Here is a 21775-nt window from a genome sequence, read left to right as displayed (position 1 = left end):
GGTGGTCATTTGCAAAGGCTCTAACAATAAGAAATCAGATTAAAAAGAGGTCAAGAAACGATTGAGATGAATATAGTGAGTTTATTTACACATCATATATATAATACACTGTATATTCTAGAGAAGATTGGTGTCCTATCAAAGGAGGAATATGTTCAGACTTCTCGTATTATCACAAAGCTTTAGAAGTTAGATTTGCCGCGTAAGAGGTTAATCAACACGACAGATCAAAAGTATACCTTTAATTCAGACCAAAAATATAAACGCACTTCATTACTGGTGCAACTAAGCCTATACAATTCAAACTAAATAATTCCAAAGTAAACTCTGCAGACGCGTTACGAAGCCTCATCGGCACCGGCATTTGATGGCTCCGCCGAGGGCCGAGACGATGACGAATCTGGCCGAGACTTAGCCGAACTTGTCCGAGAGGAACGCGTCTTTGCCGACCCAGCTCTCGAGGACTGTGCGGACTTCGGGCTAGCTGTTCTTGATTGCTGTTTAGGGCTACCAACTTCCGATTTCTGTGACTTTCCGGACGCAGGCCTTGAAGAGGAAGATTTAACCGAGGCTGGTCGGGACGACGGGTTTTGTCCCGAGGGCGGTCGGGATGAGGCTCTTTGTTCCGAGGGTGGTCTTTCGGATTCTTGAGGTTCGTCCGGTTGTTTGTCGGGCAGTTTGTCTTGCTTCGCAGGTTCTGGTTTTGGGTGTTGTGTCATTATAGATTCCCCTTCACCGTGGATGATCCTATGGGCTGCTAAAAGATGTTTCCGTTGGCTTCGCTTCACTGCGAAACAAAAATAATAACATTTTAGGTTGGGTATCTTTTCAAAAATTCTAATAAGCCGAGACAAATTCATCTTCGTTTTGACTAGGGATTTTGGATGATGACTTTCTAAAGAGGAAAATGTCCGCCCTTACCGTTCTCTCTCATGGTAATCTTCTGCACCTCAGGTAACAGGAACGATGTCACCAGCTCGGCAACAATTTCTTCAGATTGTAGTCTGGTTCGCCTACAGAAAAAGAAAAAAAAGGTTTTTCAAAAAAAATATTATCACAATTCTCTTTCTAACAGTCTTAAACAAAGTGGATCAAAGCCTCGAACGGCTAACCATTTTGGAAAGCACCAGCTAACATTCAGTCGAAAGAAATGACTTGTTGTTGTTGTTGTTCAGCGTAAAATACGATTTATGTACAGAGTCCATCATTATCAGCTCTCGTGAAATTCGGAAGCGAGGAGAAAATTTTCCAACATCGAAGCAAGAGCGAAGGCCTTTTTTCTCTCTCGTGTCTTTTTTGACTGTCCATAAGATTGTTGGAGTTTCACAAAATGCAAAGGTTCCAAATATTTTTCTTTACTCTCATTTACAGTGTAACAATTAATCTGCATCACTTACGTTTTCTCCATGTCGTAGGCGATTTGGTTGATCTTTTCTGCTTGCTCTTGGATTTCTTTACGGGCCTGATTAGAAGGAAAAAGTAAACGATAAAAACGTATTTTGGCTAGGCAAGTAATCTTTCTTCGCTAAGATTGCGTGACGATCTGGGGTGGAGGAGGCCAATGAAAATGCAAAGATAAGTACTATTGAATTGTGGAGTTACCTGTTCCTCGGCTGTCCTCTCGATGGCTCCCATGATTATATCTTCAAGGTACGTGTCAACAGTTGATTGGTGAACCTTGACAACCTGAACACAATTCAACCAATCACAGTGTAAATATATGGCGTGACGCGTGACAATAAGATACGATAAATTTGAAATTTTGTTGAAATTTATTTGAACAATCCGTACAGTTCTACTCTTCAACTTCCAAGTACTTCGTTTTCATTTTTCTGTCTTTCCAAAGTCTCCAATAGGGCAAGATTTTCTAAGGAAAAAATGTTTATTATACTATGTTGAAGGCAAAATACTAAAATGACTACAACTTTAATTTCAAAACGTTTTTCAGGAAGCAATAAATCCTACCAGTCTGTAATTTACATCTTTCAGCTGTGAACGGTGACATCAAAAGAAGTATTTTACTTTTTCTATTTTTTATTGCTTCTCAACGCGAGTTTAAACTTGTTTGTTGTTGAAATAAAACTAAAGCTTCTAAATAATTAAAACCATTTTTTCAATGAAAGCAAAGGGACAATGGAAAAAAGTGCAAAATTGCGATACAAGAGAGCTTCTTTTAGATTCAAGGCTAAACAACGGTGTTTTATAGATATTTAAAGTGTTAAAAAAATCCTTTAAACGACAAGGATAATAAAAAATTTGAACATCTGCAGGTACTTAATTCTCAGCTTCCTGTTTTTTGTAGCGACGTTTAAGTTTTACGAGTCGTTTTTTTTTTAAATAAAAATTAATTCAAAATTTTCTACGACGCATTAGTGTTTTACAACACAAGCAAGCAACACAAGCGCGCGAGTTTGAAATAAACATGTCAGCAAAAAACAACGTAAAACACAGTCGTTTAAAGGAAAAGAAGTTGTAACAAATTGTTGAAATAGTGTTCTGAAGAAACCTTGTTTTCATAATACCAAGTGATTGTATAGTCATGTATAACGCACCTGTTTGAAAATCTCGTCCTCCTCTCTCCTTCTCCTTTCCTCAAGCTGTCGCCTTCCGCTTTCCTCTGCTTCACGAATTCTTCGCTGACGTTCCGCCAACATGGCAAAAGCATGGATTCGTCTCTCCTCCTAAAATACATTAATAAAACAATAACACTCAGTTTTTAGTTCTGCGGTTAAATATAAACTAAGACAGGCGTGCTTTTTTGAAAAGGATAAGAATGTAAGAAAACCCAAGAGCTTGGTGTTTAGCGGTCTGATCGCTTTGTTGTGATTCGTTGAGCCACTTTGACCACAAACTGCTAAATTATGACGATACATGTGTTTTATGGAGTGATAATTGGAAAAGTTACCACAAACTTTCGCTTGTTGATCAATATTACTTAAAAGTAATATGGAGAAAACAGTGTTTAAGAAAATACACCACGGTCAGAAGTAAATTCCAGTTTGATGTTAGTCAAAATAATTGCCATATGCTCCAGCCTGCTGTTTCCTTTGTTTTGCCAATAAAAATGTCTTCAGTAAGTTTTACTACCTATTATGCCAACACCCACATAAAACCCTCAAGGAACGCTACTGTTATAAAAAATTGATCAGAATGTGATTTACACTATCAATCAATACACTGTAAAGATAGACTGTGAGCATAAAGAAATCCTCAACTAGTGGATACTGTCTTTATGTAACACAAAATTCTCTGAACTAACGTACAAAAAAATGTATTATAACCAGAAAGGAGAATTTGCATTTTAAGCTTAAGCCGCAACGGGAGAAGTTGCACCAACATAACATCGACAAGAACAACACTGGACGAGATGCTTTTGAATAACAAAACAACTTTCCACACCAATTCTCCCGCCAAACAATTATAATAATTTGAATTTTCAGCCCTCGTTTAAGTGTCTTAGCGATTTGAATGACATTGATAAGATATAAGGAAGGAATTCTTTACACCGCATTAAAATACGGTAAGCATTCGCGTAAGTTACGTTCCGTGCAGAAAACCTGTAGGAACGTGTCTCTAACCTGAAGTCTGATGAGCTCTTTACTCAAAAAGTCAAACATGTCGGCAAGAGTAGAGCCCTCCATCTGAGCAAGCGCTTCCTCCACAAAAGATTCCTGTTAAACGGAACAGGTCGTAAAAGTTTAGAGTGGCCTCATTTAGAAAATGATGTCCGTTTAAGCGTAGGAGGAAAGTAGGAGAAATTTATCAAAGATGAAAGGCTTGTTACGGGTAGAAAGAATGGTTTTATTGGATTGTAAAAAGTACACGTTTTGGACGCAAAATTCTGCTTGTTTTTATCTGAATTCGTAATATCGATGAAGCTTCTTATATCGGAAGGTTCATTATATAGGAGATTTGTTATATGGAGAGTTCGTTATATCGAAAAGGTCGTTATGTGTGTGTGTGTGTGTGCGAGGGGGAGGGGGTCGTTATATTAGGAGATTCGTTGGAAAGGGAGATTCGTTGTAAAGGGGTTCGTTTCACAACGTTCCGCTGTATTATCAGAAGGTTCGTTATATTCTGTGAGTTCGTTACACGGGTATTTGGTTTGTGAAAAGAAACCCGATATCTCTATCAAAGTTTCATTTGTAGGTTTGCCTTGTACCTTGTTAGTATCCAGTCTTCTTTGTCTCTGCAAGCTCAGCACGGCCTGTCGTTCATTTCTCTTTTCCAGCTGTCCAGCTTCTTGAAGCGCATGCGTGCTACGCAGCTCCTGAATCAGCTCCAAGCGCTTTTCCTTTCCTTCAAACATCTAGAAAAAACAAAAACAAAAAAAAGTTATTTCTCAAAAAATATAGTAAATAAACTAAAGTAATCTATATACCGTATTTTCTCGATTAAACGCCGGACCCTGTTTAAACACCGGTTCAAAACTGCTAATTTTTAAATAAACGCCGGGGGCGTTTGATCGAGGTCCCGGCGTTTATTCGAGGTCCAGGCGTTGCCGTTTATGGACTTAAAACTTTATATCCGCAACATTTACTTGTTCCCATGTTGTTCATATAGTGTTTCGGTTCTGTTTGTCACAAATCTTGATTGCAACGTGCCGTATGCAGCACTGTAACCCTCGGTAATAATCATCTTCGGAGACCCAGGGACAGCATTGTCCGGGCGGGAAAAAGGGAAAAATTGTTCCGCTTTGACAAACTGGCCCTAGGTATCGGAAGATGGGTAATATCAAATCAACTTGAAAATAAGAGAAAGTTTCACTTTGTTAATAAACGCTGGGCCCCGATTAAACGCTGGCTTCAAATAAACGCCGGGTCCACCAGACCAAGTTTGAAATAAACGCCGCGGGCGTTTAGTTGAGAAAATACGGTATGCAGTTTGCGGATTAGCGTTGCATGACGACCCGGCCAAGTAGTCATAAAAGTAGTAACAGAGAGATTAAGCATGATCTTTATTTTTCCTGCAAACGGCAAAAATTCAACTTCTGCCGTCTGCCGTTTGGCGTTTGTACGCGGAAATGAGTAGTTTTGTGTTTGTCGTAAATGTGGGATTTCCCCCCTATTTTTATAAGGGATTAATTTTAGAATTCCATAAAAAGGTAACAAAATGAAAGGCAAGCTCGCCTTTGCCGTTTGCCGTAAAACGCCATGCGTAATCTCTCTAATTTCTTAACTTTTTGAGATACAACCACAACTAATGTGAAGCACTACTCGCATAAAAACTCACCATATTTTGTATAGCACGGCCACGGATAACTTTCTGTAAGAAAATTAAGGCCAGCTCTTCTTCCTCTTCAAACTGAAAAACAAGAGAAGGAAACCTTGTAAGATCAAACGACACTCTAAATCAGTGTAATGATAGTGCATTTATATTGCACATTTCACATATGCAAAATTATGTTAAAACGCGCTGTACACATACTGTAATAAGGTTCGTAAAGGGTAATTATTTTTTGTGTGCCTTTTTCGTCAAGAAGACCAGTAAAGTGTATGTGCATACAAAAAAAAAACACGGAGGGTTAAAACAAGTTACAGAAAGAAATGCTTTCTTTACCTGTGATGGTACCTCCACAGATGGGGTTGGAGGGCGTGGTATTGGCTTCTCCACTTTCACCAAAAACTTCAGTGGCTTCTCAGGCTCTGGAGGCCTCTTAGCTAACTCAATCGCATTTGCCACTTCCTCCAACTCTCTCTGACGTCGCTGCTTCCTCTTCACAAAACCTCCCTTCCCACTTGACTTTGGCTTTGGAGCTTGAATCCTGGGCTGTGTCACAAAGTCTGGTAGAGACGCCTCCAGCTCTAGCAGGCCCTGGTAGGTGTTGAGGTGGTAACTCTTCACATTGTATTGTTCAGAGCCGCGGTCAAGGAACACACCCACTCGGGACATGGGAGCATATGTCTGGGAGTTATAGTTAGAGTAGTCTTTCACTATTTCCCTGCGCTCCAGTTTGCCTTCCACTGTGCGTCGTTTTTCCTTCAATTTTCTTACAGCTGTAAATTATGGAAACAATCATTGTCATGCAAAGACTTGAAATTCAGTTCTCAAACTCATTAAATAGTTCAACAAGTTAAAACAAAGAAAATCATAACCGTGAAGGAGGTATTAATAAGGTACCTGATCTTAATCCCCCCCAAAAAAACGGGAAAAATAGAGGAAAAAAAAAAAAAAGCCCGCGGGAAAAAAAAAGAAAAAAAAAAAAAAAAAAAAAAAAAATTTGGTAAAAAAATTTACACAAAACAAAAATGAAAATTGGGGGCCAAAAGGCCACTAAAGAAAAAAATAAACTTGGAGGGTTGTAATACCATAGATTTTTACGATTTTATTTCTCCGTTTACTATGTAGTTTTTGTGTTGTTTGAGAAGATATATCAAACACTCGAGACAGTGTTTCACTGGCTATCCAAACACCTCAAATTTCATTAAAAATACTTAACTGCACGTTGTATTTTCAACTCTCTTCTCGGTGTTTGGATATCCAGATGAAACACTGTCTCAGATTGTGTTTGATATATTACCTCAATCTCGATACAATGAATAAAGGTTTCTGAACCAGTGTACCTCGATCACTTTCACTGTAGATGCTAGAGTAAATTCCACCCAGAACAGCTACTTACTTTTGATATGCTCAGTTTGAATTCTCTCAAACCTCTTTTCTTTTTCTTGTTGCTTGTTTGACCTGTGCAAAGACAGCACAAAAATAAAGTTCTTTCATCTTCAAGTTTAGAATGATATACCGTAAAATTCCGGTTAAAAGCCCTGGGCTTATACAACTTTGTAAGGGGTTTTGTGTGGACTTACAAGTGGAGGGGCTTATACCCGGGAGGGCTTATAAGCAGAATAATTAGAAACGTTTAGAAACGAGCCAGGGGAGTATTGATCGAAATACGCTTTTAGGTTAAAAATGCACAATGAAGCAACATTAAGCCCTGTTCAGTACTGTCATCCAGCAGAGGGGGGGGGCTTATATACGGGGGGCATAACCGGATGTATTTTTTTTTGTTTCCAGGTAGATGGGCCTATAACCGGGGGGGGGGGGGGGGGGGGCTTATAACCAGAATTTTATGGTATCTTACAAAATAAAGTCACTTGCTGCTACTACAACAATCAATTGGAAATACAAATAAAAGAGAAAATTGCACTTAAATCCCACGATAAATCACTTAAAGGGGCTACGCCACAGAATTTTAGGTAATTCTGTTTATTTTTGTTAATTAAGAGCTCTAAATTTCAAAATTGGCTGAGCAAAACTCTTTTATTGGCAAAATCACGGCCACATAACAAACAAGGATGATTTTCAAGCCTTGTAAATGACACTTTCATACAAATTAAGATAAACATGAAAAACGTTGGGCCAACATTTTTCAACTTTACCCCAGCGCAATCCGTTTTAATTGTCTAGAATTTTGCCCATCCATGCCCCTTTTTGGCCCTTCTGTGTTTCTTTTGAGTTCTTCTACAGTTTTAAGCCGTTATTGTGACATTTCAGTTAATTTTATGACCAGTTGGTCAGTGCCATAATTGCTTAAAATTGCTTAACATAGCTCCTTTAATGGACAATCTTTATTTACATGTAGCGTAAGACACAAACTGACCATAATCTGTCCAGTCTCTTGGTGTTGAGTTCAGCATGATCTTCCTCTCTTTGTTCAAGAATTCTCTTCAAAACCTCAAGTCTTGCCTCCTGTAATCTTAAAGAAAATTCAAGCAAAAATTAATTTTACAGTAATCATTTTTTCAGTGTCCTGGCTTTTACAGGTTAACATCTCTCATAATTTTGTTATTCTAAGCTTGTTATAATCTTCTGCTACATCAAATCTATACTGTATCTTCTGCTTACTTTTCAATTTCTTCTTCTCTGAATGACCACTCTCTTCTCTCTTGCTCATCCATCATCCTCTTTCTCTTTTCAAGATTCTCTGTATCATTCAAAGCTGGCAGTGTAGCCTCCCTACAGTAATAACCTAAAGCTGTTATGTCTTGCTACATGCATCTTAGAACTTAACATGTACACAGCAAAAATGTAGGACCATACGAGGGATTTTTTTTGTTCCACTTCAGATTTATGTGTACCTTCAAGGTTGTCTACACTCTAAAAAATAAAGTCATCTCTACAGAACCCATCCACTAACATTTTCTTTAAAAGTGAAACATTCTTACCAAGCTCGTTTAGCTCTAGCTCTCTCAATCATCTCAACTTCAGCTAATCCTGCTGGAAGACCATGACCTATGAAAACCAAAACAGAAACTCCCTAAGTTGTAAGAAAACCATAACTGAGTCTTCAACAATATAAAGACTGACAATAAACTACTGTGCCTGGAATGATTTATTTATTCATTTATAATATCAATGATGCTTTACCATAAGAAAGAGTCGCTAGTGTCAGCAGCTCAGGTTGTGAGCCTGGTCGCACCACATATTCTGGAGTATATGGGTCTGTTTGTGTCTCGCTGTCCCTGTAGTCAGTTTGTATCTCTACTGTGCGTGTTGCTGGAGTGGGAGGCCTGTCAGCTTCCATTTCAGGAGCAGCTAATGGGTCCAATCTAACATACATGGACAACTTATTTAGAAACTAAACATGCATTATGATATGTTATAATGATTGTATACTGTGGCATTTTAGATGACAACTGTTGGTCATCAGGTATTGTAATCACATGGTTAGACTTACTATAATATTTTGAAAAGCACTGCCCCCAAAATAGGGAGGAGCGGTGGCCTAATGGTTAGTGCGCCGGACTCCGGATCAAGCGGTCCGAGTTCAAGCCCTGGTCGGGGTCACTTGTGTTGTGTTCTTGGGCAAGACACTTTACTCTCATAGTGCCCCTCTTCACCCAGGTGTATAAATGGGTACCGGTGACATAATGCTGGGGGGGGGGGAACCCTGCGATGGACTAGAATCGAATTCAGGGGGGAGTAGAAATATTCCTAGCCACTTTTATAAATGCTACAAACCGGGATAAGCTCCAGCAGTGTGGGCCGCATGGATTGTGGCTTCCTTTCTCCCCCAGAATAGTGGTAAATACATCTTTATAGCACAAGGGTCAAACAGGGAGAATATCAGTACTTAAAGAGTGAAGGCAGGTCCATACAGAAAAGACACGGGGCTGATATTCTCCAAGTACAGTCCCCAGCAAACTTGGTTAATAAGCGATTTATTACATGGTCAACTGAAAAAAGATTTTTATAGATAAGCAGAAAGGATAAAAAGAAGCAGATTTTGACAGAGCAGGAGCCACCAGGTGTTCCGGTTGGAAAAGAATTCCCTAATGTTGTTTTAAAACCAATAAAAAGTAGGAAAGGGTTTTTCTTGTAAGTCAAGTCTCTACATATTGGACTGGCACAGGATCATTCAGGACAGTACCAGTCCAAATACTTAGAAAATAATGAACCAGCAATGGAGCAATCTGATTGGTCAATTTAAGTGATTTGCCCTCTAACTATCTTAGTGGTATAATAAAATGCTAGAGTATGTTATTGCGAAGGGCTATAAAAAAATATCTTCCGTTGGCTGTAGGTACACTGAGTCATCTCATGCAAAAATTCAGTTTTCTTACTTGGATGACTGTAGGAGGACATCTGGAGGAACTTGCTGTAAAAATGGAATGATTGGCCTGCGAAAGAATTTATATCTGTCTTGTCCTGAAACATGGACTTTGTCATACTGTTTGCCAGGAACTTGGACAGTTGGATCATAGTTAAACCTAACAGAGAAGAAAAAATACAGTTAAAAATATACAAATTAATAACAATAATAATAAAACTATGGTGCAATTTTCCATAGGTTCAGTAGCACTTTACAAAAAATAGATATAAAAATTTATATGTAAAAAACTAGCTAACTAACTTACTAACTAACCTACTATATTAAAATTTTAAAAAAAAACATATTATTTAAAAAAAAAAAAAAAAAATTAAGAACTTTACTTAAAAATGCTTGTTTAAAAAGTCAAGTTTTCAGTTTGCTTTTAAAAATGTTTGTTGAAGACGAGTTTTTGATACCATTCACAGAATATACATCTTGCATATGCTATTACTATTTTGTATGTGTATGTGTAGCTGTTTTATTAAAAATCTTTTGTATAAAGAAATATGGAGCTGGCTGGCTGTGGGCCAGGACCTTGTCACTCAAATGATGGATAAACTATGAGTAACCATCTTTAAATCACAGTGTTATCCATTGTTTGAACAAGACAAGTGTGGAGTTCAATCTCACAGCTTTTACATTTGTTTAAATTATTTGACAAAGTACAACAATATTCTTGTCCCTGGATTAATTTTTATCTTACGTGGTGTATCTGATGAGAGCCTGTCTGTCTTGTTCAGCGTATCCTCTCCACTGTCGAGGAATAAACTTAGGCACTGGATCTGTTGCCTCTAAGTGAATACCATATCTAGGATAGTGGCGCAAGTCACTAAACATTGTCTGGAAGTGTGGAACCCGTTTCTGAAGTAAAAAAAGTTGAAAGTATAATATTCTGAATTTGATGGCATTCACTATAGCCAGAGTGAGAAAGAGATTAGTTTTGAAGCTTGGACTTCCTTTAGGTACATGTACATACATGTAACTTGATAATTTAGTAAATAAACCCCTTCAGGTGGCTGGTATATTGGAGGGTAATGCCCAAGGCTGAAAGATTGCCGAAAATTGAACATTTGGCCAAGAAGTGAAGCTTTGAGGGCAACTGTGAAATTTTGAGGACAATCTTTCAGCGAAGGACATTATCCTCCAATATACCAGCAAGCCAGAATGGGGTTTATTTATTCTATAACCCTCCAATTAATTTCTACAAGGTGCTTTATCAGCCGTACAGTACCGCTCAAATGTAAGTTACCACCGTCTCGCGAGAAACGAGACGCGTCTCTCGAGACGCGTCTCGTTTCTCTCGAGACGAGTCTCGTTTCTCGCGAGACGAGTCTCGTTTCTCGCGAGTGCACTGCAAGTACCAAAGTTTCGCCTTCTGTTGCATTTGTTTAACTGTCAAGTGAGACTTCACCGACACTACTTTTTTGTGTGGATAAAGCAGGATAAAATTTCGCGCGTGAATCGGTGGCGGCACGCTTGTCTTTACATGTTTATAGTTTTTACTTCTTCATGGCTATAACTTCGTCGTATACTTAACTAGAAAGTATTTTTCTTTAACCTAAATGTATCTATACATGGATACATGTAATTACAGCAAAACGTCTTGACTGGGTGCAACCAAAAACGTATTTCCAAGCGAAACTGAATATTTGTTTTCGCCGATCAATCGATCGGCGGCGCTCGCTCCGAGCGCTTAACATTTGTCTGAATCGTTGGCGGCACGCACGTCTTGAAATGTTTTAAAGATCTATGAAATGACTCATTCGTGTGTTAAACAAGAAATTATTTGTTTACAGCAAAACGTTTTGTCTGGGTACACGAAAAAACTTATCGTTCATAAAACTTGCAATATTTACTTTTACACAAAATATGCATGAACTCGTTGCTACGAACGACAAACAATAGGATAGGATAGGATCGCGCTTCAAGAAACACAGATTCGAATGCCTAATAAAAGGAATATCTCAACAAAACTATCTCCTAATTGTTTTGATATGTTCAAACGAAACTAAATCGAGAAAAACAGGTAGTTTACAAGGGGTTCCGACACTTCGCCGATCGGCATTGCACGCACTTTGGGGTCGCACTTTGTTAGCGTCGGCGGCTCATTCGTCTTGAAATCAGGGTTTCTATACAGAAATATACTCGGCAAAAGAAATTTTTCGACTTTAGGCTTCTTTGCCGAATAAAGATGTAATCTTAACTTAACGGACTCCTATTTTAAGACCTTGAGCAAAACAAAAACAATATTGTTTATACTGAAGGTGTTCTAATACTTCGCCGATCGGCAGTGCTTGCACTTTGTTTATCGTCGGCGGCACACTCGTCTCAAAATGTTTTACAGTTCTATAAACTGGCTTTTTTGCGTGCTAAACAAGAAATGATTCATTTATCACCGCTAAAATCATAGTTACAGCAAAAAGTTTTGTCTGGGTGCATCTAAGGACGTCTCGCTCATGAAACTTACAATGTTTATTTTGACACAAGCGTTGCTAGGAAGCACTAATTTGACTTGAGAGCATAGTCAACAGTTTAATTGTTCGCGTGCTTTACTATTCTCTTGAGATCTTAATGAGACTGCAGTTCCACGCAAAACTTTTTCTGAGTTTTTTGAATCACATACAGAATTAAACACTTCGTATGTAACATGTTAAGTTGTTCTTTGTATTTTGTTTAACTTCGATTGGAAGGAACGTATTTTCAGGTTTTCCCGCGGATAAATAGAAAAAACTTTATTGAACAATAAAGTAAAGAAAATATCACAATGTTGGTCATGACTTTCATAGATGTGGTGGCTCCTAAAGGAGCCGTTTTTGACTTTCACAGATGTGAAGAGTTGTTTTCATTTTAGTGGCCAGACGCGCGGCCTTCTCGCTCAACGACCACTGGTACGACCTTTTGCAAGTGATTGATGTACTTCCTGCACTTCTCAGCCGTCATTCTTTCTTGCCAAAACCGCGTTATCCCGCCGATCAGCTCGTCCTTGTTGGTGGGTTTTACGATGGTGCGAAGAAAGTGCTTCAGTTCATGCCAGATTAGCTCGATTGGGTTCAGATCGGGGCTCTCTGCCGGGGTTGGCCACCAGTTGATTTCGTTGCGGGTCATGTAGTCCTTGGCAAGATTGCTGGTATGTTTGGGGTCATTGTCTTGCTGGAATCGATGACCATCAGGGAAGCGAGACTGGATGAATGGAATGAGAGTCTTCTCCAATATTTCGTTGACGAAAAATACAGCGTTCATGTTCCCGGTGAACATAAGAACTCTGGTAGCTCCTCGTTTGGAGATACCAGCCCAGATGTGGACTTTATAGGGATGCTTTGCTCGTCCTTTCAGTTTCGGTGGCTCCCACTTTCGGCGGAAGCAGATCTTCGCATGGTTTTCCATGTGCACTGAACATTCATCAGTGAAGATAACATCATCAAACTGCTCGTTGTCTTCCAAGCACTTCAGGGCGAACTGGGGATTTAAGCGTGCTCGAATGGAATGTTCGAGAATGTTTTGTTATATTATCATAATTACATTGTAAAGAAGTATTTCAGTTTGTTGAATCTGAATAGGCCAAAATAATTACATGTGAAGCTTTTAAAGTTAGCTTAAGTTTACGTTTATTCATGTTGTTGCGAAAGAATGAAACTGCCGGTAGGCTTGGGCAATGTAATTTTAACATGTGACATGTATTTATATGCAAATATACTGTAGCAATAAAAATAGCGTGTTGAAAGATCAAAACAATGCGTCCTTTCTTTGTGTTACATCCGCGCCGCCGTGACTGTTTTTTTCGCGTACATCAAAGTTTTAAAAATCTTCGCAGTTTCACAAAGAATTAAATAATCCTTTTCTCTGTTTCTTTAACTGTTAACTGTGTTTCGCTTGCTATATGGTCTATCTGAATTTCGCTTTACAATGTTTTTGGGGTAAATCCAAAATCACTCAACCAAAACGACAAACTAATCAACGGTCAAAGGCCGCTTTCGTTTACATTTGTATCTCGATTTTGCACTGCTTCAAAACCATTTAGTCTCGCTTTAGTTGACTGTCAATTTGCTTTCCCGAACCATTTACATGTAAAGTCGAATTCATAACTGCTTTTTCCAGCGAAACCCAGCTACCAAAGTGCTTATTAACTAAATAAATAAGCAAATGGCTGTGGCGCCGTCAACTGAAATCAAAGCAAGCAAATCAAGCGGCAACTCCGGCAGCCAAACCGCTCAACTGCGTTTGCGTTGCTGACCTGGAAGCTGGCATTTCTAACGTTAATCGATTGAATAGAAAATCTTGGAAGGTTTATTACAATTTGGATTGAATGCGTTTTAACGGCGCGGCGGCGGCCGGCGACATTCTTTCAAAAGATAATATTTACACGTTTGTTATTTACACTTGTTTGTTATAAATCTTTAGAGAAAGAACCCTTGCGAGTATACGAAATTTCGCATGTTGTTCAAGGAGTAAGAAGTAAGACCTTCGCTATTTACACTCATATACATCATACAAATTTGTAGTTACATGAACGAAAACTTGTTGAGAAAAAATACTCGTCGGCGAGCCCACGCAAAGTCAATGCTGAATATCAATAAATTTATCCTTGCGCTTGATCGGGTCAATTGAGCTCTCCATTGCCAACGCAATTGCAGACAGAAATCATTGATACATTTACAACACGGCCTCTTGCGAGTAATATATTCCATACTAAACGCTTCAGTGATTCTCGAGAGAAGCGTCTCGTTTCTCGCGAGACGCGTCTCGTTTCTCGCGAGAAACGAGACTCGTCTCGCGAGAAACGAGACGAGAGGTGGTAACTTACATTTGAGCGGTACTGTAAATAGGAAAATACCTACAGTGATAACCATGGCACAACTGCCATTGAAATTAATGCAAGTTGATTGATTTACGTATTGTTTTAACACTGTGATTTGATTAAAAAGTTAGACTTGAAGAGGTGACTTTGATTGTTTGTTTGTTCTTGTGTATAATATTGGGCGGCAGATATCAAATCAGACGGGGTTTATCGTCTGATACCTGTTGTCTGATTTTGTACCAGGTGATGCATTCTGTCCAATGAGCCTGTGCGAAAATGAATCGGTGGGTTATAAAGATAGATAACAAGAATGAGGAGTCCAGAGGTCATTTTCACTACAATGTAAGTAACATTAAGGAATTCTATTTGAAAGTCTACAGTGTACTACTAGACTATCATATTGGCTTATTTGTTTAATATACTTACAATTCTATCAGTTCCTGTGTGGGCCTTGAATGTTGATCTTGCATGGTCCCTATCACTTGATAATGTGTACAGTGGATCTAAAATGAAAATAAGATTAATAATTACTTAAGTTATTATGGATATAGGGGGAGGTGTGATGTTGCAATATTTCTTTCATCTATACTCAACAATCACAATCATACAGGGTAGTTCTGTTACTAGGATTTGCGTTGTAACCTTCATTCTGTCATTTCATAACGTAGTCTAAAGTAGTCGTTGTTGTTATCTGCTACTCTAAAAATTAGCCAAATTATCTGACATCTCCAACTCGTAAAAATAAACCACCATTTTTGCATGTAAAACAGAAAATATGAAAAACTTAAATTAGTAAATATTACAAAACAAAAATGTTACAAGATTGTTAAATTGAAAGTCGAATATTTCGGCAAAAAGAAGAAATAACGACCTTATTACACATTAAAAAAAATAAGATTGCAGTATAATGTCACATTTCAGACGAGATTTAATCTTAGCCAAAATAGAACAGCATGCACAGAGTAGAAGGACAGTAATGCTTATGTAAACTATGAAGAGAACGGACGCCACTTTCTTGAAATTATAGCGTAAAATACTCACCATAAAGGTAGTCATGAGTCCTAGAGTTTTGAAGTTTTCCATGCGTAACTGTTTGAGTGGAAGACATGGTGAGATCACTGAATAAATTTGCGAATTTTGCTGTGGGAAATTTTCACATTCTGTCAAAACAAAATGGCCGGCGCGAAAGTGACTGTATCTTGTTGTCATGGCAACCAGATGGTTTACGCGCTGGAGCCCATGCTTCTCGCGAAAAAAAACTCATTGTTGTCATATCAACAGATTCGAACAGCAAGACCGGACACTAAAAGTTGCTTTTTATCAACATTCCAAGATGTCTTACGCTACTTCCCAGAATGTAATGCCTTTTGTAAGTGAGCTTAGAGCGACAGGACACGGCGAAGTTTGGGATCACACGGACGAAAAGAAACTACAACAGTTCGGCTGGAGATGCACAAATACTGAAAGTTCCTACGACACAAAAACTCTGATCGGCAACTGGAATGAACAACGATTTGATATCAATAGAATTTCTAAACCCAAACCTATTCCTTCACGGGTAAGATGACTTAAAATGATACTACTTTTTTTTCAAATTTAGTTCTTGGACAAGTGAATATGACTAATGAGTTATCCGGTTTCGTGGTGAAATTAATAATAATTCGGATAAGGAATTTTATTCACTTGTTATAATGTCGTTATCTCACTTGCATTGTTTGTATTTACAGTTTAATCACTATTTTGAAACAACTTATGGCTCAGGATATCATACAGTTGAAACAGGCAAAGTACCAGAGGCGTTAAAACATCTTGAAGGTGAGTTTTATATGTTTTCCTGTGGCAACTTCAAAGCGTGACAGATCTGGCGTTATACTATTCCTATGCTTCACACGGAACACTTTTGAAATGTTTCCAAGGGGCTGAGAATATGCATATGTACCTGCAGAGACCTTCCAAGCGGGGTAGCCGTGTTGCATGTTTCTAAGGACTGATGTCGCCTAGCCAACATCTGTAAATGTCGCTGTCGTTTTTTTCCCCTATTGTCGTTGTTGTCGCATTGTGTAGCTGTTGCATTTCATTGCCGCAATGATGTCGCTTGTTGCTGTTAAAATGTTCCTGTGTCGCCAGTATTCAGGGGCATGTCGCTTGTCTCTTTTCCCCCCTGGAAGGTCCCCTGCAGGGCTGACTATCCATGGGAATTAGAGCTGGTACAGTAAATCCCACTACCAATTATTTGGTTTCCCCTACTACACCCCCCCCCCTCCCCTGCCCACCACTGCCCCCATACTCACATTCTGAGGGATTCAATGGAGTTAATTCTATTTTTTCCCCAACCATGATATTTCCAAGTTCAATCCAAAATCAATCGGTATTTGGCATATAGACTGATCATGTGAAAGTTGGGTCATATTTTTAGACGTTATCTCAACTTATCTGATTTGCCCAGCAAAAATTATACAAAATCGATCATTCATATATATTTTTTTTTATATAGCAAGAGAACCAACAGCATATCCTGCCCATCAACCTGAGCTTGATCCACCAAAACTCAAGAAACAATACAACTCATTTTTAACAACATCCAGAGCAGCCTTTGGTGATCCAACTACACAGAAATAATGCAACAATCAATTGACAACGAACACCGTTTATTAACTTAATACAAGACTGAAAACTTAACAGTCAATTTGTGACCATAAGCATATTTTATTGTGTAAAAGACAATAAGTGAGAAAATGAAAAAAAAAAGTTTTGACATCTTAATAATTTTGCAAATACAAGTTTTTTAAAATTCATTTTTATAATTTAAAAAAAGCATTTTCCAGTTCAGATTAAATTCTGTGTCTAAATGGTGTGTACATAACACGGTAAATAAAACAATAAAATACTTCAGAATAATGTGTACTCTATTTTCACTTCAAGCGTCCCCAATATTTATTAATAATGTCAAAAGACAACTCTTAAATAACAATGGCCTGCCCTTCTTATGTGACCTGCCCCAAAAATGTATGTCGGCTGATGAAATAAAACTAATTAATGTGAATCTATGGAGCGCGACACAAACTGAATAAATAAAAAGATCTCCTTGTTAAGATGTTTTCTTTGCTAATCCAGCCTTTGCTCTCATGAATAACTGCAATCCTCTTGGCACAGGAGTTGATGTCTCTTGTTGTTCTTTTTCCTGCAATTTCATCTCTGCCATATCTGCCAGGACATTGGCAATTTGAAATTGAGTCTGTTGGCATCTGAAAATAGGACATAATGCTGGCTTTAGGCTAATAACTCAATTGTTTGCATAAAAAAGGAAAATTTGAAATGGAAAAAGTTGATTGAAATAACAGATAAACACAAAACAAGACATACCAGGACTTACAGATAGGCAAAACTGAACAAGAATGAAATGTTTAACTTTTGCATACATTGTCATAAAAATTACCCATAATAGATTAGATGAAAAGAGAATATAATATACCTGTACATGTAAAGATCCATGTGATCTGATGTAGTAAGGAATGCTTCTATCCAGGTTAAGTTTGCACAAGGATCAGACATAATGACGTAGTCATCATGACGCAGTGTTTGCTGAAAACTGTGGGTCATCTCTTCAAAGTTGGCATACTGGCTGTTTTTCTGATGAGACAATCAAAGCTTTTATTTCCTTTTTGTCCAAAATTCAAATTTTTAATTTTCAACAACAACAACAACGATTCATCGCTGATTATATGCATAATTTGATACAGGATTTCATATCTGAAAATCAGTGACTAGCAAAGCTATTGGACTGCTACAAAATCTTGAGATAGAGTGAGAGCAATAGCACACATACTTTCCAAAAGAAATCTTCACTGGCTGCGAGTCTCTGCAGTCGAGCCACCAAATCATTTAACTTATTTTAGTTTTGCTAATGGTACATAATAGCTAGAATAGTTTAAAACCCTAATTAATACAGAAAAATTTTGACCCTAAAATGAATATGATTGTTGTTTGCAACATTTACTTAAAAGCATCATTTTCTTAAAAAAAAGGTTAGTGTTGTCTTTCTGACATAATTGTTTTTAAAATTGTCTTTATGCTTCTCTAACTTCTCTATTCTTACTGCAAGTACCAATTTAATTTTAAATTTAATTGATAATTAATATGATTTATGCATTGGTAATGTTTTTGCTTCATTCGACATTATTAAAAATTATGATTAAAACCTGACAAAACAATATGTACCTGTTTTTCCAACATTTCCTTGACATCATCATGTTGTCTTTGGAAGAGAAAATCCTTTTTCATCTATAGGAAAAAAAACTTGAGTTGATGACATTTATCATGATTGTATCTCTGTTTCCCACTTGAGGCTAGATAATTAAGCTAATTAAATTTTCAAGAAAGTGAGCACATTGAGGCTTATAGCTGAAGAGACATTGCACAAGTTAGCATAAACTTCATACTTCATTACCTGCAAAACAGCTTCCCTTTCTTGTCTCTGCTGGGCAACAAACTTTTCTGTAGCTTCATGTATGTTCTGTCAATTTAGCGTTACAATAAGTAGATCAGAATGCAGATGAACTAAAACAATTACAAATTCATACATTGGTTTACACTTACCATAATTATGATGCCAATAAATAAGTTAGTGAAAATGAAGTGACCCAAGAAGATGAAGATGACAGTAAACCACTGACTGTAAGGTCTTTTGTCAAGATCTTTCTGAATCTCAGTCCAACCATCAACCTTAACAACAAATCACAGGCAAGATATTGGTGATTAATCATATTGAAGAAATCCTCTTGCATACAATATTTTAGCTTGAGAGTATTCAGTATATGAGATGTTCTGAAATAAGGAATAAGACCTCATAACTTGTAACAGACAAATGTATAAGATGGCTAAGTAAGCTTGGAAGTGTGCTTTTTTTTAAAAGAAACAAAAGTCAAAAGGAAGTGTGGACAACTCCTAATTCTAGGGACCTTATTGTAAAAGCAAACTTTCCCTTTGCAAGCACTGAGTGACTATTTTAACTCTGCAACACTTTTAATAAAAAATAACTGGGAAATTCTTGCAAATGAACCTAATTGTGTATTTTTGTTAATGGGAATCGAGGCAACAACTTAAACTTTAAAAAAAACTATTGATGTGCTGCTGATGGTTGTTACAATTACACAACACATGCACATGCACTGCCAACCTACAACACTGTTCTTTTATACTGTTTATTCTACCTGTATATACTACTATTTTTAGAAATTAGTAAAAAAAATAACTCACAGTCACAAATGTGAACAGTGTCAACATAGCTGTGCTAAGAGTTCCCCAGTTCTCTTTATCGCCAGTCTCTTCTTCATAACCAAAAATATAATAACCAACAACAGCAAAGAAAGCCATCAGCATTGTGAGAAGAATCACAACATTAAGCACGGAATTCCTGATGGTGTCAATCAACGCTGTGACAAGGACCTGAAGGCCTTCAATAAACGAGATGGTCCGCAGTGTGCGAGCAGCTGCAATGGAAATAACAACAATGAAGTACAATAGCTGCATGTGCTGTGGTATGGTAAGGTGCTACCATGTACTCACTGGACAGCAATGAACTGATCCCCTGAGTTTCATGTACACATTTGTGGTCATTTGTAGTGCTCTTCAATCAGTGTGGCAATATTTAGGAAAAGTTGATAGTCAGAGTGCATCTTATGCTGTGCTTTCTTTCTAGAGATCTAATCACTTTTTGTTTGTTTGTTTTTCTAGGAAAGAGAAATTTTACTTCACTGTTATTTGTGAAGGGGAACATGAGGCAAGGGCCTGGGAGAATAGGGCATGGGAGGGGTACAGGAGGCAGGATAAGAGAGGGCAGGAACCGGGAAAAATTGAGAAAAAACTTGCAATATTTTGTAATATTTTGCAATGGAAATAGCACAAACAGGTAGGGACTAATTAGGAAGGAACAGGTAACAGTAATAAAAGGGAAGGGATAGCAGGAAATACAGACCTCCCCCCCCCTCCCGGCAGTAGCCGCTTTGTGGCAAATGGGACCACTTGCCTCAGTATTTTTCTTTTCGTTTTTGTTGGTTTGTTTTGAAAGGGGAAAATAATTTACTATGAAGAGAATTTAACCATGGACATTGCCTCAGTCATAATTTTATTCTGTCTTCATTACTGCATACTACCGGTATGTCAAAAGGCAAATTTAGTAAGCCTAAGGGTAAAAGTTTCTTGTTTATTTCACTATAAATACACATTTACTGATGACAAACACAAACCTCGCAGAAGTCTTAAAGGTGTGAGAATCTTATCTCCAACATTAAGCTCGTCCATAATGACTTGAACATATGACAATGCCAATATAGAGAAGTCAAATCTGTTATAACTGCTTTTCCAATAACCCCTTGGCTCTGCATATAGCTTCATGAGGAATTCCATGGTGTAGATGGCAAGAAAGAATTCATCCAAAGCCTTGAATTCATTGGTATGTGTTGTCTTCCACTCTTCCACTGTCTCAAAGCCGATGACCAAAGAATTCAGGACAATCACTCCCATGATAAAACCATTAAATGCTGAACTCTGCCAAGGAATTTGAAGGCAACATAAGCTTACAATCCATCACTTAAAATATAAAGTATTCTGATTGGATGATAGTTGGGCTATTTCCTCTTACACTAGTGCAGTCTTGCAGCGGCTTGGGGTATTATTACCTTGAATTTCAGAACTGGAGCATTTGGGCTATTTTAACTCTTCATGAGAATGGAATGGATCTGGAATTTGGGCTAAGATTTCCATGTGTCAGTAAACATTGTAAGTTTACTTACATACCCTATAGTTCAGTTTGCCTCACTCTTACCGTTGTTATTTTCTGTATGTATTTGTGAAACTTTTCATCTACACGGCGCTTTGAACCGGCCCTTCGCTTGCTGGAAAAAGAAAACATTTTCAGCCTTAATCTCCAGAAACATGTCAGAAAATATGAACTTTGAGCTTGTCAAACACCACAGCATAACTTAAATTGTATGGCTGGCATTGCGGCTCGAACGAGTTCTCTTCCTTCACACCTTACCGTAACAACTCAAGAGTTGCTTGATTGACATTTGGAAACATGTCTGACGTTCAAACTATGCTCTTAAATCCAGAAATATCTAATCTTGTAGAATGACTGTAGAGCAATGACTGCAAGTTCGTTGTTGCTGAGGACTGTCTTCACTACTAATACCCAGTCTTCAATTCTAGCATCACGGTCAGACTGGAATCGCGTTTGATTTCCCCGTTTCATCCGGGGAAGGGAGGAGAGGGTAACGGATGGGAACTCCCAGATAAAAGGACGGGGATGCTCGTCTGAATTTTTAAAATACAGATGTTACAAAGGTCGGTGTGGCATTGATTAACGCTAAGCAAAATATATAGTTTCGTTGATA

The 21775-nt window shown here is 37.9% G+C and overlaps 4 protein-coding genes across 4 annotated transcripts in view; 2 read left to right on the top strand and 2 right to left on the bottom strand.

Annotated features, from left to right (window-relative positions):
* LOC144662398 (beta-galactosidase-1-like protein 2) overlaps positions 1-21554 on the top strand; it is a 53933-nt gene extending 32379 nt beyond the window's left edge. The window contains exon 18 of the mRNA XM_078523194.1: positions 21544-21554. The gene's annotated coding sequence lies outside the window, so the exon portion shown is untranslated. The remainder of the gene's footprint in view (positions 1-21543) is intronic.
* Positions 67-15598, bottom strand: LOC144662015 (cilia- and flagella-associated protein 91-like). Its single transcript, XM_078522746.1, has 18 exons — positions 15426-15598; positions 14811-14887; positions 10293-10450; positions 9561-9707; positions 8365-8546; positions 8163-8229; positions 7843-7953; positions 7598-7693; positions 6620-6681; positions 5560-5996; positions 5233-5304; positions 4163-4309; positions 3579-3671; positions 2553-2681; positions 1603-1686; positions 1398-1462; positions 922-1013; positions 67-787 (listed from the first exon to the last, which is right to left on the bottom strand). The coding sequence occupies exons 1-18, from the start codon at positions 15490-15492 to the stop codon at positions 339-341; spliced, it is 2535 nt and encodes an 844-aa protein (XP_078378872.1). The 5' UTR covers positions 15493-15598; the 3' UTR covers positions 67-338.
* LOC144662016 (cilia- and flagella-associated protein 68-like) lies at positions 15671-17035 on the top strand. Its single transcript, XM_078522747.1, has 3 exons — positions 15671-15942; positions 16112-16199; positions 16879-17035. Exons 1-3 carry the CDS (start codon positions 15718-15720, stop codon positions 17001-17003), a joined length of 438 nt encoding a protein of 145 aa, XP_078378873.1. The 5' UTR covers positions 15671-15717; the 3' UTR covers positions 17004-17035.
* LOC144662409 (cation channel sperm-associated protein 3-like) lies at positions 17451-21559 on the bottom strand. The gene is made up of 9 exons (XM_078523207.1): positions 21421-21559; positions 21208-21277; positions 20630-20930; positions 19641-19873; positions 18981-19106; positions 18832-18897; positions 18603-18665; positions 17857-18014; positions 17451-17629 (listed from the first exon to the last, which is right to left on the bottom strand). Exons 1-9 carry the CDS (start codon positions 21459-21461, stop codon positions 17473-17475), a joined length of 1215 nt encoding a protein of 404 aa, XP_078379333.1. The 5' UTR covers positions 21462-21559; the 3' UTR covers positions 17451-17472.
* Positions 21560-21775: the final 216 nt, after the last annotated feature.

This window comes from Oculina patagonica, chromosome 8, assembly GCF_052425735.1.
Source record: "Oculina patagonica isolate OP01 chromosome 8, crgOcupat, whole genome shotgun sequence".
Classification (NCBI taxonomy): Eukaryota; Metazoa; Cnidaria; class Anthozoa; order Scleractinia; family Oculinidae; genus Oculina; species Oculina patagonica.
Note: the sequence above shows the minus strand (reverse complement) of the source record. Positions and strands in the feature narration are given on the sequence as shown.